The sequence below is a fragment of the Salmo salar genome, chromosome 06 (assembly GCF_965601325.2).
Source record: "Salmo salar chromosome 06, fSalSal1, whole genome shotgun sequence".
NCBI lineage: Eukaryota > Metazoa > Chordata > Actinopteri > Salmoniformes > Salmonidae > Salmo > Salmo salar.
This window is the reverse complement of record NC_138296.1, coordinates 38,159,029-38,184,281: the sequence shown is the minus strand read 5'-3', so window position 1 is coordinate 38,184,281 and position 25,253 is coordinate 38,159,029. Positions and strand designations below refer to the sequence as shown.

The window sequence follows — 25,253 nt, the reverse complement described above, 5'->3', positions numbered from 1 at the left end:
TCTCCTCTTCCCTCTCACTGCTTTCCATCAAGGCCCACTCCAGCTGACTATCCTCCCTCTCTTACTCTTTCTCTCACCTCCTCCATTCTCTCTCCATGAATCTCTTTCTCTGTCTCTTGGTGTCCCTCCACCTCCTCATATGCCTTACATTTAGCAGATTGTCTGTATTTCTATTCCCTCCCTCCCTCCCTCCCTCCCTCCCTCCCTCCCTCCCTCCCCCCTCCCTCCCTCCCTCCCTCCCTCCCTCCCTCCCTCCCTCCCTCCCTCCCTCCCTCCCTCCCCTGCTCCCTCTCCCTCTCTCTTTAGAGGAGTGTACAATTGACAATTAACACAGGGACCTGTAATTAGTGCTGACGAACCTCCAGCAATTAGTTATCCTAAAGAAGTATTTTTGTCATCTCTACACACCTCGCCCTTTCATCCCCCAGCCTCTCAATCTCTCCTCTCTCTCTTTCCCTCTCTATCTTGCTCACTGTCTCGTTCCTATAGGGTTTGTTTGTTCAGGATTTGTCTTTTTACTCCCTCTGCCTTTTAAACTTTTGCTTTTGTTCCACGGTGAGTGTGCACACACACACGCACACACACACGCACACAAACACGCACATGCACGCACGCACGCACACACACGCACGCACGCACGCACGCACATACACACACACGCACGCACGCACGCACGCACACACACACACACACACACACACACACACACACACACACGCACACACGCACGCACGCACAGACGCACGCACGCACAGACGCACGCACGGACTCACACGCTATTACAACCACCTACACAATATTTAGGAGCCGCTGATATGCACGCTCACATACCCACAAATATCATATCCCCCCATAAATGTTCAACTCCCCTGTTATTGTAGTGGTGATAGGTTAGAATGTCTTGGGGGTATGATATTTGTGCGTCTGTAACTTTCTCACTAATCATTATTCATGATTCATTCAGGATTATCCGTAATCATGTTAACATCCACATTAATGTAGAATTGTTTAGAAACGTATTCTATTCTTATTTACAATTAAAGTGACTCCAAAATGACCCAAATGATTTACAATTAATCTCTATTGGGTAAAACATTGTCTGAAACACAACCAAAACAAACTTTCTAGTCACGAGCTTGATGGAATCTGGAACCAAGTATTTCACTTTTTACTATTTTAATACACATGTAAGTGAATTTGTCCCAATCATTTTGATCCCCTAAAATGGGGGGGGGGGACTATGTACAAAAAGTGCTGTAATTTGGAAACGAGTCACCCGATATAGATGAAAATACCATCAAATTAAAGCTGACAGTCTGCACTTTAACCTCATCACCATTGTATCATTTCAAATCCAAAGTGCTGGAGTACAGAGCCAAAACAACAAAACATTTCCCAATACTTTTGGAGCTCACTGTATAGTTTTTCAAATACGATATGTTTAACTACTTTTTCTTCTCACTTTGTCATTCTCTCTCTCTTCTTCCTTCCCTCAGACCCCCCCCTGCATCACTGTTAATGAAGGTCTATAAAAAATAGAGATACAGTATGTGGTCATTCAAGTAAAGTGTTGGATGGAGAGAAAATGAGTGTTTAGATAAAATAGGACAGAAGAGAGGAGGGGTGAAGATGCGGAGGGTATTGAGACTTGTTATTCGCCCGGGGCATTCATCACTCCCTCCCTCAGAATCTGTCCATCTTTCTGTCTGTGTATCAGGGAGCCAGTGTTCACTCATCCCATCAAGCCAGTTCCTCAGTCAACATGCATCTCTCTCTCTCTCTCTCTCTCTCTGCTTCTTTCTCGTCCTATCTCTCCCTCTCTCCTTTGCATTTCCCTCTTCCCTCCTCCTCTTGCCTTCTCTCTTTCCTCTCTTCCCTCCCTGTCAGGGATTCAGCCACCCATCCAGTGGGAGATTTTATGTCATCCATAATAAAGACCATTATCCTGCTTGAAAACAACCCTCATGAAATATTGATCAGTATGAGTGTATGTATACCTTGTATCCATGTGTGTGTGTGTTTATGCACTATTGATGTACTGTATGTCATATACAACCTGTCCTAGCTAGGTTTCCATCCAATTGGCGACAGATTTTCATGTGAATATAAAAAAAATCAGCATAAAGAAACCAGTGGTGTTTCCAGTGAAATGTACTTTTCGCTTAAGTTTTCATTTACCGAATAAAAACCTGAAGTTCAATGTGTTTCTACGCATTTTAAACTCTACTGATATTTTTGTCACAAAAACTGTTGTATTAAATAGCAACTGTGCCTACTCTGGTCATGACACATGATCTCTAGCTAACTGTGCCTACTCTGGTCATGACACATGATCTCTAGCTAACTGTGCCTACTCTGGTCATGACACGTGATCTCTAGCCAACTGTGCCTACTCTGGTCATGACACATGATCTCTAGCCAACTGTGCCTACTCTGGTCATGGCACATGATCTCTAGCCAACAGCTCACAGATACAGTGAGGGTAGTCTACATGATGACATTATTATGGATAAACAGCAGTCAAGCATCAATCATCGTGTCAACAGAATAAGACCCTTGATATTTATTGGAAAGGTGCATCAAGATCACCGTGCACTTTCACCACAATGTGAAGTTCGTCATCATTTATTTCATCTGTAGCCTAATAAACAGAATGGTTTCCCGAGTCATAGTGGGAGAACCACACACCATATCTCTCCAAGTTTACTTCGATATGATGGTTATTCTATCAATATTTGCGCAGAAAGGCGTTTCCACCACCATTTCTCGCATAATTAATATTTCCAATGACAAAAAAAACATGTAGAACAAAAAAAGATCTGTCAGCATTTATAAACTTCCAGTTTCCATCACAGCTGTAGTGATTTTTTTATATGGTATGACTTTACTCGCATAAAAACTGTAGATGGAAACATGGTTAGTGACCTCTCTCTCTCTCTCCACATTGACCTCTCTCTCTCTCTTTCTCTCTCTCGCCTCCCTCCCCCCAGGTATTACATTCCCACTCCTCGATTATGCCTGTCTGCGGCTGCCACAGCCCCTCCCACCCTCAGGAAAGGCGAGCGTCCCCCACGCCCCTGCCCCCCCAGGAGGTGAGACGTCCTCCCCGGCGCCGTGCGGCCCTCTCCTCCCTCTCCCTGTCCCTCCTGGGCCTCCTGATGTGCCTGTTCCACTTGCCCCCCGCCTGTTACTCTCGCAGAGACAAGGGCGGGGGCGTGGCCCACTACATCCCCATGGCCCAGCCCCCCCACCACCAGGTGCTGCCCAAGCTGGTGCAGGGCCTCAGCATCGCCGTGGTGCTGGTGGGCAACTCTAGCGAGGTGGCGTTGGCGGGCGCCCGGGAGAAGGACGACTTCCTGCACATGCCGCTGGCGCCCAACGTGGAAGTGCTCACCATGAACGAGACGGACCCCAAGAGCATCATCAAGAGCATCTGTGACCTGATGACAGAGCACTGGCTGCAGGGCGTGGTGTTCGGGGACGATACGGATCAGGAGGCCATAGCCCAGATCCTGGACTTCATCTCTGCACAGACACACATCCCCATCCTGGGGGTCCGCGGTGGCTCCTCCATGATCATGGCTGCCAAGGTACAGTGTGTGTGTTTCTATGTGTACTGTGTGAGAGATCGAGAAAAAAAGTATGAGCAATGTTTTTATCTGTTAGTGTTGATCCTCTGTATTTCATTGTTGTCTTAAACAATGATCTGTTCACAAATGAAGCGGCGACGGCTTTCTGGTGCAACGTCGTTACCACTATCAGATCAATACTGGTTCATTCATGGGAAAACAGGTGCAGAGGTTTGACAGAGAGCAAGAGGGGTTGTTTCCTTTGAAGAAAAATGAAAAGAGTGGGGAAGTTGGAGACAGGATCAGCGTGGTGCGATAGGAGGGAACAGGAAGACAGGGAGAGAAGACGTGCATAGAGAAAGAAAATAATAACTCAAGTAGACTGGCATGAGAGAGAGAGAGAGAGCGAGAGAGAGAGCGAGAGAGAGAGAGAGAGAGAGAGAGAGAGAGAGCGAGAGAGCGAGAGCGAGAGAGAGAGATAGATAGATAGATAGATAGATAGATAGATAGATAGATAGATAGATAGATAGATAGATAGATAGATAGATAGATAGATAGATAGATAGATAGATAGATAGATAGATAGATAGATAGATAGATAGATAGATAGATAGATAGATAGATAGATAGATAGATAGATAGATAGATAGATAGATAGATAGATAGATAGATAGATAGATAGATAGATAGATAGATAGATAGATAGATAGATAGATAGATAGAAGCTGTACTGTCACCAGACACACAGTGTTACCTCGGCATGACAGAGTTCCACTAGATCCCTCTATGGCTCATCCCTATGATATTTCTCCCCCACCCCTTTTCATTCTATTCACTTTAACCATGTCTAATGGGATGAAGCAATCTGGTCCTGCTTTATCTTAGCCGGCTGTGATCCGCGTGCTACTGGACAATTCTTTTCTGCAGAATAATCAACTTTTATTCAGCCTGAACAAACACAACTGTTCAAAATGGGCTCCCAGAAACTCCTAGAATTTCAAACAGCCTCCAAAAAAAATCTGCCCGGAATGAGGCCGTCCGCTGGGCATTCCAACTGACATCACGTGCTTTCAGCACAACGGGTTCCACTGTGGATAAAACATTATCTCTGCTCACCCTTCCACGTTTGACCCTGCGTCAACAGGGTCCACCAGTAAACATGACCCACCATGACACACTAGGGCCACCAGCCAGCCATTCACCCCCCCCTATATCCCCATGACACACTAGGGCCACCAGCCAGCCAGCCATTCACCCACCCTATATCCCCATGACACCATGGAGGATAGCATTGGACAGTCAAATGACATTTACCCCACACATCTCTATCGACAGGTACGACATCCACTGACCCTGCCCCTTGTGCCACGGCCATACATACGTGTCACTGACCCCATAGTATATCCTACACACATAGAAATATTTAGGATACACCACCCGCCCGTCTTAAACGTGTAAACATGATGTATGTTATTGTTCATAAAGAGGTGTACGGGGTATGCATGCAGACTGAAGGTATAATTCATTAAGAGCACGTGCCCTCCATGCGCCAGGAACACAGGCTTGTGCCGCTGCTGCTAAATGGATTTCCCAGGCCGGAAGCCAACACAGGGCCCAGGAGAGAGAAATGGAGCCACATCCAAGGCCATGCTAGTCTCCGTCTCCGAACGGATTTGTGTCTGTTGTTTAACGGGCTGAAACAATATTGGTTGAGAATATGGTAGAATAAGAGCGAGAGAAGGAGAAGGAGAGGGATGGTGAAAGAACAGCCTCTCCTCCTGAGAGGGAATCTTGGGGGAAAGATGGACAGCAGGTGTGTGGAGAGGGTGGCACTAAAGAAGCTAGCTGCTGGAAACGTGGCAGACAGAGTGAGACAGCAGCACAGACTGGAGGCGTGAAGGAGCAAGGAGAGGCCCCGTAGCTGGGAAGAGAAAAGAGAGAGAGACATAGAGTGAAGGTAAAGTAAAAGGTTGAAGCAGATAGCTTCAAATGTGGTGTAACGCTTGAGGAACTAGACTGAAGAAAAATATAAACGCAACAATTTCAATGATTTTACTGAGTTACAGTTCATATAAGGAAATCTGTCAATTTAAATTATTCATTAGGCCCTAATCTATGGATTTCACATGACTGGGCAGGGGCGCAGCCATCGGTGGGCCTGGGAGGGCATAGGCCAACCCACCTGGGAGACTGGCCCACACACTGGGGAGCCAGGCACAGCCAATCAGAATGAGTTTTTCCCCACAAAAGGGCTTTATTATAGACAGAAATACTCCTCAATTTCCTCAGCTGTCCGGGTGGCTGGTCTCAGATAATCATGCAGGTGAAGAAGCCAGATATGGAGGTCCTGGGCTGACATGGTTACACGTGGTCTGCGGTTGTGAGGCCGGTGGGACGTTCTGACAAATTCTCTAAAACGACGTTGGAATCGGGCTTATGGTAGAGAAATTAGCATTCAATTCTCTGGCAACAGCTCTGGTGGACGTTCCTGCTGTCAGCATGCCAATTGCACACTCCCTCAAAACTTGAGTCATCTCTGGCATTGTGTTGTGTGACAAAACTGCACATTTTTTCTTGATATGCTACACCTGTCAGGTGGATGGATTATCTCGGCAAAGGAGAAATGCTCACTAACAGGGATGTAAACAAATTTGTCCCCAAAATTTGAGATAAATAAGCTTTTTGTGTGTATGGAACATTTCTGGGATCTTGTACTTCAGCTTATGAAACATGGGACCAACACTTTACATGTTGCATTTATATGTTTGTTCAGTATAATAAGCTTCGGAGAATGGACAGAGCGAGATGGGGGAAAAGGAAGTGTAAAAGAAGGTGTTTATCTCTCTCTCTCTCCCTCTGTCTCGCTCACTGTTGCTCCCTCTTTCTCCCTCTCCTTCTTTCTCCCTCCCTCCCTCTTTCTCTCTCTCTCTATCTTTCTCTCTCTCTCTTTCATACAAGGCCAAATGCCGCTGATGCAGTTGGCAAGGCAACCCTTTGCTTACCTATACAGCAGGATCATAAGTGAGACAGAGAGCCGAGGGGAAATAAGATATTTTCATAGCTGATGTCTGGATTAGAAAACAGGAATGGTGCTGAAATAGTGCACAGAGTTGTATCTACAGTGGATTTTGGTGTGGTGTTGTGAAATATACAGTATATATATCTATATATTTTTTATTGTGAAATTGAAACCAAGGGATGGGTGACGGATAGATGGATGGACCAAAGGCTGGTGTTATAGAGGAACAGAGGCAAGGTGCAACAGCTGGTGGGTCTCAGACAGTGTCACCCAGGAACGAGGGAAAAGATGGTTGAGGCGGAGAGAAGAGAAAGATGGATAGAGGGAAGCTGTACTCACATCTGTATCAATGAATAAGATGGAAGAGAGAGAAGGGTGAGAGATAAGTGAGAGAGGAGCGAGTGCATTACTGCATGACGGAAGGAGAGAGAGATAGAAGGAGAGATGGAGTGCGAGAAGGAAAGGGAGATAGAAGGAGAGAGAGATGGAAAGAGATATGGAAGGAGAGAAGGAAAGAGAGATGGAAAGAGAGAGAAGGAAAGAGAGATAAAAGGAAAGAGAGATAGGAGAGAGAAGGAAAGAGATATAGAAAGAGAGATAGAAGGAGAGAAGGAAAGAGCGATAGAAGGAAAGAGAGATGGAAGGAGAGAAGAGAGATAGAAGGAAAGAGATAGAAGGAAAGAGAGATAGAAGGAAAGAGAGATGGAAGGAGAGAAGAGAGATAGAAGGAAAGAGATAGGAGAGAGAGATGGAAGGAAAGAGAGATGGAAGGAAAGAGAGATAGAAGGAAAGAGATAGAAAGAGAGATAGAAGGAAAGAGATAGGAGAGAGAGAGAAGGAAAGAGAGATAGAAGGAAAGAGATAGAAAGAGAGATAGAAGGAAAGAGAGATGGAAAGAGAGATAGAAGGAAAGAGAGATGGAAAGAGATATAGAAGGAAATAGAGATAGAAGGAAAGAGAGATGGAAAGAGAGATAGAAGGAAATAGAGATAGAAGGAAAGAGAGATGGAAGGAGAGAAGAGAGATAGAAGGAAAGAGATAGGAGAGAGAGATAGAAGGAAAGAGAGATAGAAGGAAAGAGAGATAGAAAGAGAGATAGAAGGAAAGAGAGAGAAGGAGAGAGAGAAGGAAAGAGAGAGAAGGAAAGAGAAGGAAAGAGAGATAGAAGGAAAGAGAGATGGAAGTATGCAGATTGAAGCAGTCTGGGAAAGATCATTCTTCCATGGACTAGAGTTGCTGGTACTGTATATTGCTACAGTACCTAGCTTACATGCCAATCACTCTATTTAGTGATCATCATTAGCCTCTTAATCTAGCACAATGGGTAACATATTGTTTAGCTTAGCAAAAATGATATCAAGTCTTGTGAAGATATTTCTAGATGTGCTACTTGACAAGTCTTCAAGGTTAACTTGATAGCTTGACAAATAGCTGGTGATGTAGGTTATCACCTCAGAGCATCCTACTGGATGAACAGCAGTTTATCTAGACTACACCAGCCAGCCAGCCAGCTAGCCAGCCAGCCAGCCAGCCAGCCAGCCCAGACTTCAATATGGAAGAGATTGCATCCTCACCTACAGTGGTGCTGGGATTTAAATATCACAACATCAGCAATAAATGCAAACGGGAAAAGTAACTAAATGACCCCCGAGGAATCTAATCCAATATGAATCACGGTCTCTACACATTATTTATCAGCACAATCAAACAACAGAAGACGTGCGTGGCACCATAAATATTTGATTTGCACTGCACTGTCAATCTAACTACACTGTCCAATTTGCAGTAGCTATTACAGTGAAAGAATACCATGCTATTGTTTGAGGAGAGTGCACAATTATGAACTTGAACATGTATTAATAAACCAATTAGGCACATGTGGGCAGTCTTGATACAATTTTTTAAACAGAAATGCAATGGTTCATTGGATCAGTCTAACACATTGCACATACACTGCTGCCATCTAGTGGCCAAAATCTAAATTGTGCCTCGGCTGGCATAATACATTATGGCCTTTCTCTTGCATTTCAATGATGATGGTTAAAAAAAAAATACAAAAAACGCATGTTTTTTTCTTTGTATTATCTTTTATCAGATCTAATGTGTTATATTCTCCTACATTAATTTAACATTTCCACAAACTTTAAAGTGTTTCCTTTCAAATGGTATCAAGAATATGCATATCCTTGCTTCAGGTCCTGAGCTACAGGAAGTTAGATTTGGGTATGTCATTTTAGGCTAAAATGGAAAACAGGGGTGGATCCTTATTATTAAAAGACCATTGATTCTCCACACACTCACTCACTCACTCACTCACACACACACTCTCTCTCTCTCTCTCTCTCTCTCTCTCTCTGCGTCTCTCTCTCTCTCTCTCTCTCTCTCTCTCTCTCTCTCTCTCTCTCTCTCTCTCTCTCTCTCTCTCTCTCTCTCTCTCACACACACACACACATGCTAACACACATCACGGTCACCATTGCTGTTCATATTTATTAGGACTATTTATTGAAGCTGCTATACATAGTCACTTCTCACTATACTACTTGTATATAACAGTCATCATAATTTGGCATAACACATTTTATACATCCTACTGTATATATGTCTCATAACTACTTTTGATAGCTTTTTTTTCTTGTACTTTTTATTACTACTCTTGTAAATTTGGACTTTATATTGGGCATTTGATTCTGAAATAATATATTGATATTGTATTGTTGAGGAGAGTTATCAAGTAAGCATTTCACTGTACTGTTTACACCTGTGTCCGTGACCAATAAACTTTGATTTGTTTGGAAATAGCCCCCTCCCTCTCCCTCTGGTGTTGTGTAACAGTGAGAGTCTTGTGTAATGCTAACCGCTAGGTCTACCATGATGAACAAAACAAGCCTTTTTATTTAGCCTGTCAAGGTGTGACCAATTAGTTCTTGTTCCTGCCTGGCTGCATTAAGGGTATTTTTATTTCCAGTGTTTACGTTACGGTGATTACTGTGGGTGTTTATGTGTGTGTGTGTTTATGTTTGTGTGTGTGTGAGCATGTGTGTGTATGTTTGTTTATGTTTGTATGTGTGCATGCATGCGTTTATGTGTGTGTGTGTGTGTGTGCGCGCGTGCATGTGTGCGCGCGTGCATGTGTGCGTGCGCGTGTGTGTGCGTGCGTGCGTGCGTGCGTGCGTGCGTGCGTGTGTGTGTGTGTGTGTGTGTGTGTGTGTGTGTGTGTGTGTGTGTGTGTGTGTGTAGAGGAAATGGGCTAAATGATGGAGCTGAAATGTGTCCAGGCCTAATTGTTGTGGGGGGATGAGTGCAGCAAGCTAGTTGAAGCATTTAATCACAGTATTACAGTGAATTCACTGACACCAATTATGCCCATGCCTTGTTTATGGAAGCCAATGTCCTTCTTCCTGTGAGGGAAGGACATAAGGAGTGGCACTTACCTCCCTAGGGCACTATACTCGTTGTCATTTTAGGGCAATGATGTGAGCACAAGGGCAGGAACACCATGTTTCCCCCGTGAGGAACACTCCCCCCTCCTCTTTTCTTTACCGGGGTCTTTCATTTAAATCCTGTTGAGTTGGTCTTTCTGCACACATTTATATTCTCAATTATGGCTTACAATAGCACCTTTTGTTGTACTAATCAGCGAGGTCCTGTATTATATTATAGTAATGTGCTGTTCTGCACCACAGAGCCATGTCTCCCTAAAACACTGCCGCAATTAGAAGCATTTGTAAACGATAAGGGAATTAAAATAAAGCGCCTCTCTGTCCGGCTGGCTCTCTGTCCGGCTGGCTCTCTGTCCGGCTGGCTCTCTGTCCGGCTGGCTCTCTGTCCGGCTGGCTCTCTGTCCGGCTGGCTCTCTGTCCGGCTGGCTCTCTGTCTGGCTGGTTCTGTGTTGGTGGCATGGCTCTGAGTGATTAGGTGCTACGGTTGTGGTTCTGGTTCATAACGTGGTGCGGAGGGAAGGACCACACTGGAACACTCCATTTAGCCCATCTTTTGGTCTCGTTTTTGTCTGCTCTCCTTCTTTTTGGCATTGTTTCTCAACCTGTTTTTCTTCCTCCCTGTCTCCTAGTACCCCCTTTTTGTCCTGGTTTAGAAATGTGACAGTTCAGTGTGTGTGCTCGTCTTTTGAGCGAGAGAGAGAGTGAGGAGGAGAGAGAGCCCTAAATATATGTGTCCTATTTCCCCCCCCAGTCTGACTCTCTCTGCCCATTTAGAATGTGGACCATTTTAAAACTCAACTGCAACTTTTCTCAACCTTTTTCGTCTGTCTATCTCTCACTCCCCCCCTCTCTCTGTGTCTCTCTCTCCCCATCTCTCTCTCTCTCCCCCTCTCTCTGTGTCTCTCTCTCCCCATCTCTCTCTCTCTCTCCCCCTCTCGGTCTCTCTCTCTCTCTGTATCTCTTTCTCTCTTTCTCCCCCTCTCTCTGTCTCTCTCTCTCTCTCTCTCTCCTCTCTCTCTCTCTCTGTCTCTCTCCCCCTCTCTCTGTCTCTCTCTCCCCATCTCTCTCTCTCTCTCTCTCCGCCTCTCTCTGTGTCTCTCTCTCCGACTCTCTCTGTGTCTCTCTCTCCGCATCTCTCTCTCTCTCTCCCCCCCTCTCGGTCTCTCTCTCTCTCTGTATCTCTTTCTCTCTTTCTCCCCCTCTCTCTGTCTCTCTCTCTCTCTCTCTCTCTCTCTCTCTCTCTCTCTCTCTGTCTCTCTCCCCCTCTCTCTGTCTCTCTCCCCCTCTCTCTGTCTCTCTCCCCCCTCTCTCTCTCTATCTCTCTACCTGCTGTCTCTTTCTCTCTCTCTCCCCCCCTCTCTCCCCCCTCTCTCTCTGTCTCTCTCCCCCTCTCTCTGTCTCTCTCCCCCTCTCTCTCTCCATCTCTCTCCCTGCTCTCTCTCTCTCTCCCCTCTCTCTCTCTCTCTCTCTCTCTCTCTCTCTCTCTCATATCTTCCTATCCTCCTCCTCTTTAATTCCTATCGCTCCCACATCTCCTTTCATTGTCTCCATCCCCCCTCTCTCTATCTCATTATGGATGGTAATGGCAGTGCCTCGGCCTGGACCCTGGCAGCTCACGGGGGCAGACCGATGTCCTCCAGATGCCCAGGTGTTGGCCTGGCCTCCCCCACCCCCCTGCCCTCACACCCCTCCCTCTGGACAGAGCTCCGGCCCCATGCTGGGACCCTTATTACCCTTATCTTCCAAAGCCTCTGCCCTGTCTGAAGTGGCCGGGCAGGCCGGGCAATGGGCACTATCTATTCATAGGCTGTGGAATGACTCAGTGATTCTGAATCACACAGAGCCCCAGTGTTATCACCGGCTTGCTGCCCTTGCCATGAGGGGATCAGGGCCATGTTGCTCCATGTCCACCCTCTGACCAGCCCTGGTCATCCTTCGCTCTCCTCTCTCCTCTCAGTCTTCTCCCTCACTACTCTCTCTTTTCATTCCCTCTCTCCGTACTATCAACCCGTTATCCATCCATTACATTTCGCAGGGTGTTCCTTTTTATCCCTACTTTTTTTGCTTCCACACCCACCCTCTTTCTCACTTGCCTTGCACTTCTCTTTCCCATCTTTCCCCCTTCCTTTGGCTCCTCTTCTCGTCTCCTCTTGTTTGCCCTTGCTCCGTCCTGCCTCCCCCTTCGGCCTCCTGTGTCGAACAAAGATCACAGGCTCTCTGTCAATGGAGGAAGATGGAGGAAGGGGTGTGAAAGACAGAAGGCATGACTGAAGACCACAAGATGTACTCAGTCAATTACCCAGCAGCGCCGTGCCAAGCTGGTCCCTGGAAAAGCTTCAAACTGCGAGACACATGTGTACACACTAAGAAACAAAAGCACATACACACACAGTAATGGTCTGAAACACCAACCCATATAACACAGGCACACGCACAGAAACAAACCACACCGATTCCAGGTGACAATTCAATCTATTCAGGTGTCAGAGGCTATCTCCATCTCAAGTGACCCATGTCAGTGACCCATGTTAGTGACCCATGTTAGTGACTAAGAAACAGCCATACACCAGGTGGGATAAAAGTCCTGCCTCCGGCCCACACCCCACTAGACCGACGAAACACAATGAATGCCATAGTTTCGTTATGAGGTTTGTGAAAAACAGTGAAATCACACAGAGAGATCTCCCCCTTCTTCTCTCCTGTTCTCTGAGTTGAGACAAAGTGAGCTCCTGTGATGAATGTAAATGGTGCCCCTCCCCTGTTCTCCTCAATTAGAGCAAACACTACCTTCCTCACTCCTTCCATCTACAAATAACCTGAACCCAGAACTGTCTCCCTGCCCCGCCCAGCGCTCACACACACACACACACACACACACACACACACACACACTACCTTCCTCACTCCTTCCATCTACAAATAACCTGAACCCAGAACTGTCTCCCTGCCCCGCCCCAGCGCTCACACACACACACACACACACACACACACACACACACACACACACACACACACACACACACACACACACACACACACACACACACACACACACACACACACACACACACACACACACACACACACACACACACACTACCTTCCTCACTCCTTCCATCTACAAATAACCTGAACCCAGAACTGTCTCCCTGCCCCGCCCAGCGCTCACACACACACACACACACACACACACACACACACACACACACACACACACACACACACACACACACACACACACACATACACACACACACACACACACACACACACACACACACACACACACACACACACACACACACACACACACACACACACACATACACACACACACTACCTTCCTCACTCCTTCCATCTACAAATAACCTGAACCCAGAACTGTCTCCCTGCCCCGCCCAGCGCTCACACACACACACACACACACACACACACACACACACACACACACACACACACACACACACACACACACACACACACACACACACACACACACACACACACACACACACACACACACACACACACACACACACACTACCTTCCTCACTCCTTCCATCTACAAATAACGTGAACCCAGAACTGTCTCCATACAGAGCACCCTGCCCCGCCCAGCGCTCACACACACACACACACACACAAACACCAGTATACATACAGACAGATGTACAGTACCAGTCAAAAGTCTGGACACACCTACTTATTCAAGTAGGTCTCTTTATTTTTCTTTATTTTCTTATTTTTTCTTTATTTTATTATGTTCTACATTGTAGAATAATAGTGAAGACATCAAAAACCTATGAAATAACACATATGGAATCATGTAGTAACCAAAAACGTATTAAACTAATCTAAATATATTTGAGATTTGAGATTCTTCAAAGTAGTCACCCTTTGCCTTGATGACAAAGCATCAGCTGTCCGAGCAGCTTACCGATCACTGTACCTGTACACAGCCAATCTGTAAATAGCCCACCCAACTACCTCATCCCCATATTGTTATTTATCCTCTTGCTCTTTTGCACCCAGTATCTCAACAATAATAACCCTTATAGTCAGGCGCATACGTATTGCATATATTCATATTCTGTATATTATGTAGTCCACACACACACACACACACACACACACACACACACACACACACACACACACACACACACACACACACACACACACCACAGATGCTTTGTATTGGTCTTCTCATGTTGTCTGAGTCGTTTGAGGGAGTAAATAGTGCCTCGTTGGCATGGAGAGATTTGCATTTGCAATTCTAAAGTCAGTCAAACAGGCTTAGTAGACTTTATTGGCATGAGGCACTTAGGCTTTTAAACAATACAGTATGTAAATGTCCCTCAAGACTCAGAACGCCGTGTACCAAAACAAGAACAAAAACCAGAGACATGACACAACAGAACAGACCCCCCTCCCACGTCCCAATTTCTCTCTCTCTGTTCTCATCCCTCTCTCACTTCTTTCACTGTGCTTTTGTTCCATTGTTTCCCCTGCCTCCACCTGTGGATGTGATGATGTCTTTTTAGAGAGCTTGATGACAGACTGCAGTATTAGTTGAGGATCAGTTTGGCCATTCTAGCATACTGTGGTTGAAGGCAGCCTTTGAACACGGTACTGTCTAACAGTCAAAGACAGTGTAATACAGTCACAGTGGCTGTAGAGCCCCGAGCCATGTTACAGGATCAGACCCTGCTGCTCTGTCTGTGCACTGAGACTGTCACAGCTCTGAATACAGAGCAAAGGCCATGAACAAAGACAATTAGGATGCTGCCATTCAGGTTCAAGACCATCCATTTCTCCCGACTGATCCTGCTCACTGGCTAGAACGAGATGCAGCAGATCTCAATGGAATGAGGATGGGACTGGAATTGACCTCAGGTGTGTGAGATGTGTGTATGTGGGTTAGACGGTGTGTGTGTGTGTGTGTGTGTGTGTGTGTGTGTGTGTGTGTGTGTGTGTGTGTGTGTGTGTGTGTGTGTGTGTGTGTGTGTGTGTGTGTGTGTGTGTGTGTGTGTGTGTGTGTGTGTGTGTGTGTGTGTGTGTTAGGGGGTGGGTGTGTGTCTATTGTGTGTGTGGGTAAGAGTGTGTGTGTGCCTGCAAACTGTAAGCGTACAAGTGCATCATTGCGACGAGTGGATTGTTTTGTTCACACTAATGGCATCTTTAGCAAGACCGTTACGATGGAAACCACGTTACCACGGAAACGCAACCTGTCTATGAATTGGAAGTATATCTTTCCCTCTCTCAGCCTCTCTCTCGCTCTCTTTTCCTATCTCTTGCCTTCTCTACCTTTCTCTCCCGACCTGATAGTGCAGCGGATGCCAGTTGAGAGGTGTACACATCAGAGAGAGAGAGAGAGAGAAAGGGAGAGATAAAGTGTGTGGGTTAGAGGTGAGGAGTGGGGGCAGAGGTCATGAGTCAGGAAGCAGAGAGCAGCAGCTGTGAGAACTGTTGCTCTGAAAGAGAGAGGAGGATGAGAGGAGGATGTGTGTAAAGGAATCGACAGAAGGATGGATGGAGAATTGGGGCAAACGTTGAACTGAAAGAGTAAATAGTGGGTAGTTGGAGAAATCATTTCTCACACAATTGGGTGGAATGGAGAGATGGAGTGAGAAAGGGGTGAAAAAGTATGAAATCAAAAGAGTTCAGATTGAGTCAGTAACGACAGAGTTAGAGGAGAGAGAGAGGAAGAGTTCTGCCTCATATGTATTTGGGGAGAATAGAAAGGAGGGAGAGAGAGAGAGAGACAGAGAAAGAAAGAGAGATTGATTATGCTCTTGTAAGTGCTTTTGGCATTATTGGAACAATGCTGTCCTCCCAATCCAGCCAATTTGAATTAACATTGTGGAGAGAGTGATTGAGAGAGAAATGGAGAACCTGGCAAAGAGATAGCAAGAGAAGGGTAACGGCGGATGCTGAGCGAAGGGGCGCTTTGGCAGTCAGACAGAGAGGGAGTGAGTGAGGGTCTGGAAGGAGGACAGAGAGATGAATATAAAAAGAGGGGTTTTAAGTAGGGCAGAGATACAGTGAGCTCCAAAAGTATTGGGACAGTGACACATTTTTTGTTGTTTTGGCTCTGTACTCCAGCACAAATATCATACCCCCAGGACATGCTAACCTCTCACCATTAAAAGGGGATGTTAGCATTTTTTCGGATTATGATATTTATGCCTCTGTAACTTTCTCACTTATCATTATTAACAATTCATTCCTTAATCATGGTAGAATCCATATTAATGTAGAAGTGTTTGGAAACATATTATATTCTTATTTACAATAAAAGTGACTCCAAAATTACACAATACATTATTTACCATTAATTTCAATTCGGCACAAAATAATCTGAAACACAACCAAAACAAACAGCAAATGCATCCAACAAGCTTGATGTAGTCATGGGACCAAATACTTCACTTTTGACTACTTTAATACACATATAAGTGAATTTGACCCAATACTTTTGGTCCCCTAAAATGAGGGGACTATGTACAAAAAGTGCTGTAATTTCTCAATCGTTTACCTTATATGAAAATACCCTCAAATTTAAGCTCATAGTCATTGTATGATTTCAAATCCAAAGTGCTGGAGTACAGAGCCAAAACAAATAAAAAAATGTCAAGGCCCTTTTGGAGCTCACTGTAGATGGTTAGAGACAAAGAGAACAAGATTATGGTAGGGTGTGGAAGAAGTTCCTAATGCCTCAATCACACTGACAGCGTCATTGCATTTTGATACACCAGAATTACATTCATTTCCAATGGAATGCTGAGTTTGCCTTGCAGCATTGCGTTGCAGAGGCAGTTGCAGTGCGTTCTGTGTGGTGCATACGTTGGATTTATTGAACGCATGCGTCAAACTGTATGTATAGACGGCCTGACAGAAATGGTAGCAGAAGGTGAATGTTGAACTTTTGTTGCACACACATCCAAATGATGCTGTGGACCATTTTGCGCAGTGACGCTGTCGGTGTGATGGAAGTCCAAGAGAGATGGAGGGACACTGAGAGAACATGTGAGAATTTGAAACAAGGATGGGTCGATGGAAAGAGATTGAGAAAAAGGTGTGAGGGTGTGGTGGAGGAACCAGAAGAAGAGAGTGAGGGATGGATGGATGGAGACAGAGAGAGAGAGAGAAGATGGTGAGAGCGTAAGGAGCTAGCTGGAAGGGGAGCAGATAGGAGGTAGAGAGATGGGAGACCGAGGAGAGAGAGATGGATCTGAAGGGACAGAGAGCAAGATGGGCGGAGAGATAGATGGAAGACAAATGTACTGTACACTCACAAGGTTATGAGCATTTGTCTCATTTGATTCCTTTTGCAAACTCAACTTCCTCCCTCCCTCCTGCCCTTGCTTCTCTCCCGCCCTCTCCCTGACTGCTGGCTGATTGAGGAGGAGTGACCCTGGACATATTGACTGAATCAGCCAGACAAATAAAACAAACATGAAGTGTTTTTTTAATACTGTATGGGAATACATTACTCTCAGGATAATACGCTGAACTAATTGAAATGAAAAGCCATAGATGGACGGCTGGCCTCTTTTGCTGAATTAGATTTGGTCATTTGATGGGGAATTTAATATTTGTGCTGTGAATGATTCATTCCTTTGTATTTAACTGCAGGTTAAACGTGTGTGTGTGTGTGTGGTGTGTGTGTGTGTGTGTGTGTGTGTGTGTGTGTGTGTGTGTGTGTGTGTGTGTGTGTGTGTGTGTGTGTGTGTGTGTGTGTGTGTGTGTGTGTGTGTGTGTGTGTGTGTTAGTAACTGTGTATATTTGACTTTTGGCTTCACACACGCAAATGAGCGAAGTGTTGATGAGAGAGAGTGGAGAACACACACAGGGGCCTCTGAGCTACATCACTGTAGCGGATGGTCTCAGTGTGCGTGGAGGCCGGGGGGGGTTGAGTCAGACGGCTAGTAGAATAATGAGGGATAAGAGGTGCCTCCGTACCTGAAAGGGCTTTGGCCCCATCTGATGACCTGCCGCCCAACTAATATCACTCCATTTGATATCTCACTGTGTAAATGGCCAGCGGCATGGTTCAGTAGGAGTGTTCTGTTAGCAGCGGTAGCAGTGGAGCGCAGGTTGGTGGGAGTCAGTGTTGTCTTGTGGATGTGCTGAGATTAGTATGTAGAAAGTAGAGCTACTGGCAATATCTGACTCAGACACAGCTATTTATTCGGGGTTTGTGGCTTCCATGCATCTTCGCTGGCAAAAGTGTCTGTATTTCAATTACAGATGGTGTCTGGATAGTTTCTCACAATATGAGAATAGCAAGCTGAGATTCCTCTCCAGTGTTTTATCTCAGTGTATTATTCAGGTCTGTGTTGTATCCATGAAGGACATTTTCTTTCAAGTAGTACATCAGATGCTGAGAGTGAAATGGATAGCGTAGTCGTAGTGTGGCGTGTGTGTATGTGCGTGTCTGTAGGGTGTGTGTATGTGCATGTCTGTAGGGTGTATGTGTGTGTACTGTACAGTATGTGCTCATGATGTCAATTTCTTGCATATCTTTTTTTAGAATCTTTGGGAAATGTATTTATTGTATTCAGCTCAGATAGAGAGTGAGCATGGAAAATGGGAGCAGAGATCAGGCAGGAAAAGAAAGAGAATGGAGGATAGAGGGAGAGATGGAGAAAAGGATACATGTGGAGAAACAAAAGCTTTGCTTGAAATAGAGAAGTGTTTTTAATGAATTCGCAAAGAGAGACAGATTAGCCTATTGTAGATATTCCATTTCCAATGGCTGCTGCATACAAGCATCTTGTGGGAGTTGATAGTGTCGATATGTTAATGTGGCTGCCGTTGTTGAAAAACGACTGTACAGTATATTTTGCTCTGGCGTCCCTAAATTCACTGTCATGTTGACTCAACCCCAGTTTGAATGTGAACTTGTCTTCCTGCTCAATGACAGAGAGAGAGGGAAAGCGTGTGAGAGAGGTATAGAGGAGGTGGCTGCCAGAGGCTTGTCTGTACTGTGAACACAGCTGGTGAGACAGTGTGCAGTCACAGTGTGGGAGAGGAAGTGCAGCCTCATTCCAGCGTCTGTGCTGCTCCATGCCCGCCTGCCGCTGTTAGGAGGATGGAGGGAGGATAGCCAGTGGATGGATGCATGCAGGGTGGGTTGTAATAGGGTTTGAACAATATCATATTTTGATAATAGTGATGATAGGAATATAGTCGTTTAGCAGATGCTTTAATCCAAAGAGAAATTCCACGGTAACAGAATTACGCTGAGACTGGGCCACAGACAGCATGCTGAATATGTGCTAACTTTAAGTCGCTTTGGGAATATTCCATGGTAACAGAATTACGCTGAGACTGGGCCACAGACAGCATGCTGAATATGTGCTAACTTTAAGTCGCTTTGGGAATATTCCATGGTAACAGAATTACGCTGAGACTGGGCCACAGACAGCATGCTGAATATGTGCTAACTTTAAGTCGCTTTGGGAATATTCCATGGTAACAGAATTACGCTGAGACTGGGCCACAGACAGCATGCTGAATATGTGCTAACTTTAAGTCGCTTTGGGAATATTCCATGGTAACAGAATTACGCTGAGACTGGGCCACAGACAGCATGCTGAATATGTGCTAACTTTAAGTCGCTTTGGGAATATTCCATGGTAACAGAATTACGCTGAGACTGGGCCACAGACAGCATGCTGAATATGTGCTAACTTTAAGTCGCTTTGGGAATATTCCATGGTAACAGAATTTCGCTGAGACTGGGCCACAGACAGCATGCTGAATATGTGCTAACTTTAAGTCGCTTTGGGAATATTCCATGGTAACAGAATTACGCTGAGACTGGGCCACAGACAGCATGCTGAATATGTGCTAACTTTAAGTCGCTTTGGGAATATTCCATGGTAACAGAATTACGCTGAGACTGGGCCACAGACAGCATGCTGAATATGTGCTAACTTTAAGTCGCTTTGGGAATATTCCATGGTAACAGAATTACGCTGAGACTGGGCCACAGACAGCATGCTGAATATGTGCTAACTTTAAGTCGCTTTGGGAATATTCCATGGTAACAGAATTACGCTGAGACTGGGCCACAGACAGCATGCTGAATATGTGCTAACCTTTAAGTCGCTTTGGGAATATTCCATGGTAACAGAATTACGCTGAGACTGGGCCACAGACAGCATGCTGAATATGTGCTAACTTTAAGTCGCTTTGGGAAAATTCCATGGTAACAGAATTACGCTGAGACTGGGCCACAGACAGCATGCTGAATATGTGCTAACTTTAAGTCGCTTTGGGAATATTCCATGGTAACAGAATTACGCTGAGACTGGGCCACAGACAGCATGCTGAATATGTGCTAACTTTAAGTCGCTTTGGGAATATTCCATGGTAACAGAATTACGCTGAGACTGGGCCACAGACAGCATGCTGAATATGTGCTAACCTTTAAGTCGCTTTGGGAATATTCCATGGTAACAGAATTACGCTGAGACTGGGCCACAGACAGCATGCTGAATATGTGCTAACTTTAAGTCGCTTTGGGAAAATTCCATGGTAACAGAATTACGCTGATGTAGAGCTGAAGTCGGAAGTTTACATACACCTTAGCCAAATACATTTAAACTCAGTTTTTCACAATTCCTGACATTTAATCCTAGTAAAAATTCCCTGTCTTCGGTCAGTTAGGATCACCACAAATGAACCTACTATTCTGGTGTCACCCTGATATGACGATAATATAACAAGTATATCTACTGGGGTCAAGTCCTGGTCACTCAACATTATATTATAGCTATATAGTTTTGGAAGGATCTCTCCAATGTTTTACATAATTTAGTTTTATTCTACATTGTCCCACTTCATTAAAATAAAATGTTAGATTTCATCCATATGTATGCCAGCTATAACAAAGTAACCCTCTTTTTCCCTCTCTACCCTTTCTCGTGCTATCTCTTCCTCTCCCCCTCTCCCCCTCTCCCTCTGTTCTTCTTTCAAATTCAGTTCAAAGGTGAACTTTATTGGCTTATTGGCATGACTGCTGTGTTGCCAAAGCAGTTAAACACTGGATCAGCAGCACATCACTATAGAGCAGTCTCCTTTAACCCCCCCTACACCTCTCTCTCTCTCTCTCCCCCTCCCTCCCTCCCTCTCTCTCCCCCTCCCTCCCTCCCTCCCTCCCTCCCTCCCTCCCTCTCACATTCAGGTTCTAAAGAGTCTTTATTGGCATGACATGGTTATACATGTACTGCTCCAGTGTTAACACACAGCTAGTGCAGTAACGACAACCTCTTCCTCTCTGTCTCTCACTATGTTCTGTCTGTTCTCTCCAATAATACGACAACCTCTTCCTCTCTGTCTCTCACTATGTTCTGTCTGTTCTCTCCAATAATACAACCTCTTCCTCTCTGTCTCTCACTATGTTCTGTCTGTTCTCTCCAATAATACAACCTCTTCCTCTCTGTCTCTCACTATGTTCTGTCTGTTCTCTCCAATAATACAACCTCTTCCTCTCTGTCTCTCACTATGTTCTGTCTGTTCTCTCCAATAATACAACCTCTTCCTCTCTGTCTCTCACTATGTTCTGTCTGTTCTCTCCAATAATACTTCTCTAATGTATATAGTTTTTTACTGTTGGTGGGTTCCATGGGCTCCTGAGTGGCGCAGCGGTCTAAGACACTGCATCTCAGTGCTAGAGCTGTCACTGCAGTCCCTGGTTTGAATCCAGGCTGCAACACATCCGGCCGTGATTGGGAGTCCCATAGGGTGGCGCACAATTGGCACAGCGTCGTCCGGGTTTGGCCGGGGTAGGCCGTCATTGTTAATTAGAATTCTTAACTGACTTACCTAGTTAAATGAAAAAATGTCTGTGTACTGTGCAGAATGTGTGAAAGAGAGAGATGAGAGGGAAGAGAGAGAGAATAGATGGGAGTGAATGAAAAAAAAATTATGGTGGAAAGGTTGTTACTGGGTTTACTGACATTAATGGGCCATTGTTCCATTTACATATTGTTGTGTTTAAATAGCTTTGGCAGCGTCGCCTTTCATGGCAGTCTGAATCTCACGGAGAGCCAGTGTGTGTGTGTGGGAGTGTGTGGGAGTGTGTGTGTGTGTGTGTGTGTGTGTGTGTGTGTGTGTGTGTGTGTGTGTGTGTGTGTGTGTGTGTGTGTGTGTGTGTGTGTGGTGTGTGTGTGTGTGTGTGTGTGTGTGTGTGTGTGTGTGTGTGTGTGTGTGTGTGTGTGTGTGTGTGTGTGCGTGTGTGTGCGTGTGTGTGTTGGAGAGGGAGACAGAAAAAGGAAAGTATGAGAGGTGGAAAGAGATGCATGTCCCGTTGTCCCACTTCACAGACGGAGTCAGACCAAGTCAGAGAGTTAACAAGGGAGTGATACTCTTAACAATTCATGAGTCCAGTGGCAGGTTGGATGCTCTCCCACCAGAACCTAAAAAGCCACGGCAGACACATGCCTTGTAGGAGTTTTGTCAGCCAGCCACGGCCCAAAGGCACGTTAGTGTGCCAGTGTCACGCCTGGCAGAACGAGGGCACACACACACACACACACACACACACACACACACACACACACACACACACACACACACACACACACACACACACACACACACACACACACACACACACACACACACACACACACACACACACACACACCACACACACACACACACACACACACACACACAGACGACAACAAGCGACCTGGATATGGCAAGGGGACTGTTGTGGTATCAGTGATTTTAAAGGGAGGAGGGGTCTTGGGTGGCTCAGTGACAAAGCAGAGCGAGAGGCAGCTAGGGAAGGAGGAGGGAGTGTGTAGATTGGCTTATTATCTTACCCTGTCTTGTAACATGTTCCGCTTTGGAAATACTCCTGTCATGCCAATAAAGCAGATTTGAATTTTAATCTGGCTAATTGGTGGGAGCACGGGTAAGGAGGAGCTGCGAGGGAGGGGGAAAAAGGGAGAAAGAGGGTGGTCTTTTCACACTGACAGTGACGGAGAGCATGCTTACATGTTGCCTGAAAAAGAAGACATAGAAACTCAGACACTCGCTCACACAGAGACCTAGTTGACCTGTCTGAGCTGTCTGACCTGTCTGACCTGTCTGACCTGTCTGAGCTGTCCATGAGGTGGGGATGTGTTCTGGGTGCAGGGTTAGGGGCGGAGGCTGACCACTGCCCCTGTCCTGCCCTGCTCTGCCACGTGTGTGTGTGTGTGTGTGTGTGTGTGTGTGTGTGTGTGTGTGTGTGTGTGTGTGTGTGTGTGAGGGTGAACGCATTGAGGCTAACCTTGTGTTACCTCCAGCTCTGTGGGTGCTGGCACGGGGAGTCAGTGTCTGTTAGCGCAGCGACGTCTGAGTGTGAAGTGGCGAGACGCGGCCACAGCATGACCATGGCTCAGGGCTTGGTGTGGCGGAGAAAGAGGACAGGTGCAATTTAGGATGAGGGCAGAGAGAGAGGTAGGGAAAGAGAGAAAGAGAGAAAGAGAAAGAGAGAGGACATGCAGCAAAGGAATGACATTGGCCGCCTGCAAAGGACTAACCTACTGTAAGACGGGGGTTTTGAGTGCATGTCATGACCACAGGAGATGTTGTGGGCCGATCAGTATTTCTGCAGCCTTTTTATTAAGACAGAGCTGGTAATGGGTGGAAAGACGTCAAACTGCTGCAGCCCTCAGTGGGTTGCCGTCTAAACTTAGACAGGAAATGCGCCATAGAGAAACGATCTGTGTGAGTTAAGTGGTTCGGGTTTCAGGAAGCTAACGTCTCACGTCGAAAGGCAAAACAAAGAGCTCTCCGTTTTTTTCTTTGGTCTTCCGTTGGTTCCTCTTCTCTTTTCCCTGGAAGGGCTGCTGGTTCCATTATAATCACAGTCATGTTAGGGGCAAAATTAGCCAAATATTTTAATCAAGACCTGGGATTTTTTAATTAGGGTTCAAAAAGTAGTTAGAATAAGGTCAGCGCTAATTAGGTGATGGTCTGACAAATGTGAGAACTAATTAAGTCTGCATGTGTTTGATTAAAGATAAGGAGGTTTTTATGATAAGAAATATGATGATGAAGCATGAGAGCAGGGAAGAGAGGGGAAGAGAGGCAGGTCTAATTGAGGTAGAGATAATACTGGAGTGAGTGAGAGAGCTGGAGAGAGACAGAGAGGGAAATAATGAGACACAAGTGAGTGAACATGTTCATGACATTTTTTGAAATTCATTTTGATGATGTATTCTGAGTGCATGCATTATTTGTGTTTGTATCAGCGTGTTTGATTGGACAATTCTGTTAGCTATTATGTACTTTATGCATTGTGTTGTGTGTGTATCCTGCACTGTAGATTTTAAACAAGCTAGTCTTCTAGCAAGAACCAGCTGTTCTCTCTCTCTCTCTCTCTCTCTCTCTCTCTTTCTCTCTCCCGCTTGCTCTCTCTCTCTCTCCCCTCTCTCTCTCGCTCTCTCTCTCCTGCTTGCTTTCTCTTTCGCCCTCTTGCTCTCCTCTCTTTCTCTCCGTCTTGCTCTCCTGCCTCGCTCTTGCATCTCTACCCATCAGGCAGTGCAGAGCAGCAGTCAATAGCAACCCCCCTCGCTCATGTTCAAAGAACCCTTTATAGGCAGGATAGAAATATGCATTGTCAAAACCTTGGAGCAGACAGCACACTCACACAAGTAGAAAAACAGCAGTGGTGGTTATGAAAAAAATCAAATACACTTGAACATTCTTCAAAACGGCAAAAAATCCATATTGTTGCTGAGGCATGGAGAACAGGTACTCTTACAGGCTTGCAGTAATGCAAAGCACACCCACATACAAAATACAATGTACATTGAATACTTGTGTGGGTTGGGGTGGCGTGGACTGTATGTCCTCACTATACAGTATATGCTGTACTGTGGGTAACTTTGTCCCAGATCTGTTTGTGTGCAGTCAGTGTACATAACATACTGTACTCCTTACACTGTGCATATGGTGCATAAATGTATCCCTGTGTATTTTTGCCTCTTGCATACAGCTTGTGCCTGTATGCACGTATTCAGAGGCAGGGCTGGGAGAAGCTCCATTTCTTTGCAGGCATTGGTGTGTCCCTGCGTGTGTAATTGAAATACCTGAGTTATTGACTCTCTCCCTCCAAGTCAAATGGCTGCTTGGTGAGTGTGTGAGCTCTCTCATTGGACAGCTGTGGGGCAGGCAGCCAGGCAGAGAGAGGACCTATCTTTGGCTCTG

General features: G+C 45.6%; 1 protein-coding gene across 1 annotated transcript in view; it reads left to right on the top strand.

The window, feature by feature from the left end:
- The window catches only part of grin2ba (glutamate receptor, ionotropic, N-methyl D-aspartate 2B, genome duplicate a), an 86,311-nt gene that overhangs the window by 21,523 nt on the left and 39,535 nt on the right, over positions 1–25,253 (top strand). The window contains exon 2 of the mRNA XM_082976533.1: positions 2,991–3,590. Within this exon, the coding sequence (XP_082832659.1) occupies positions 2,991–3,590 (600 nt within the window). The remainder of the gene's footprint in view (positions 1–2,990; positions 3,591–25,253) is intronic.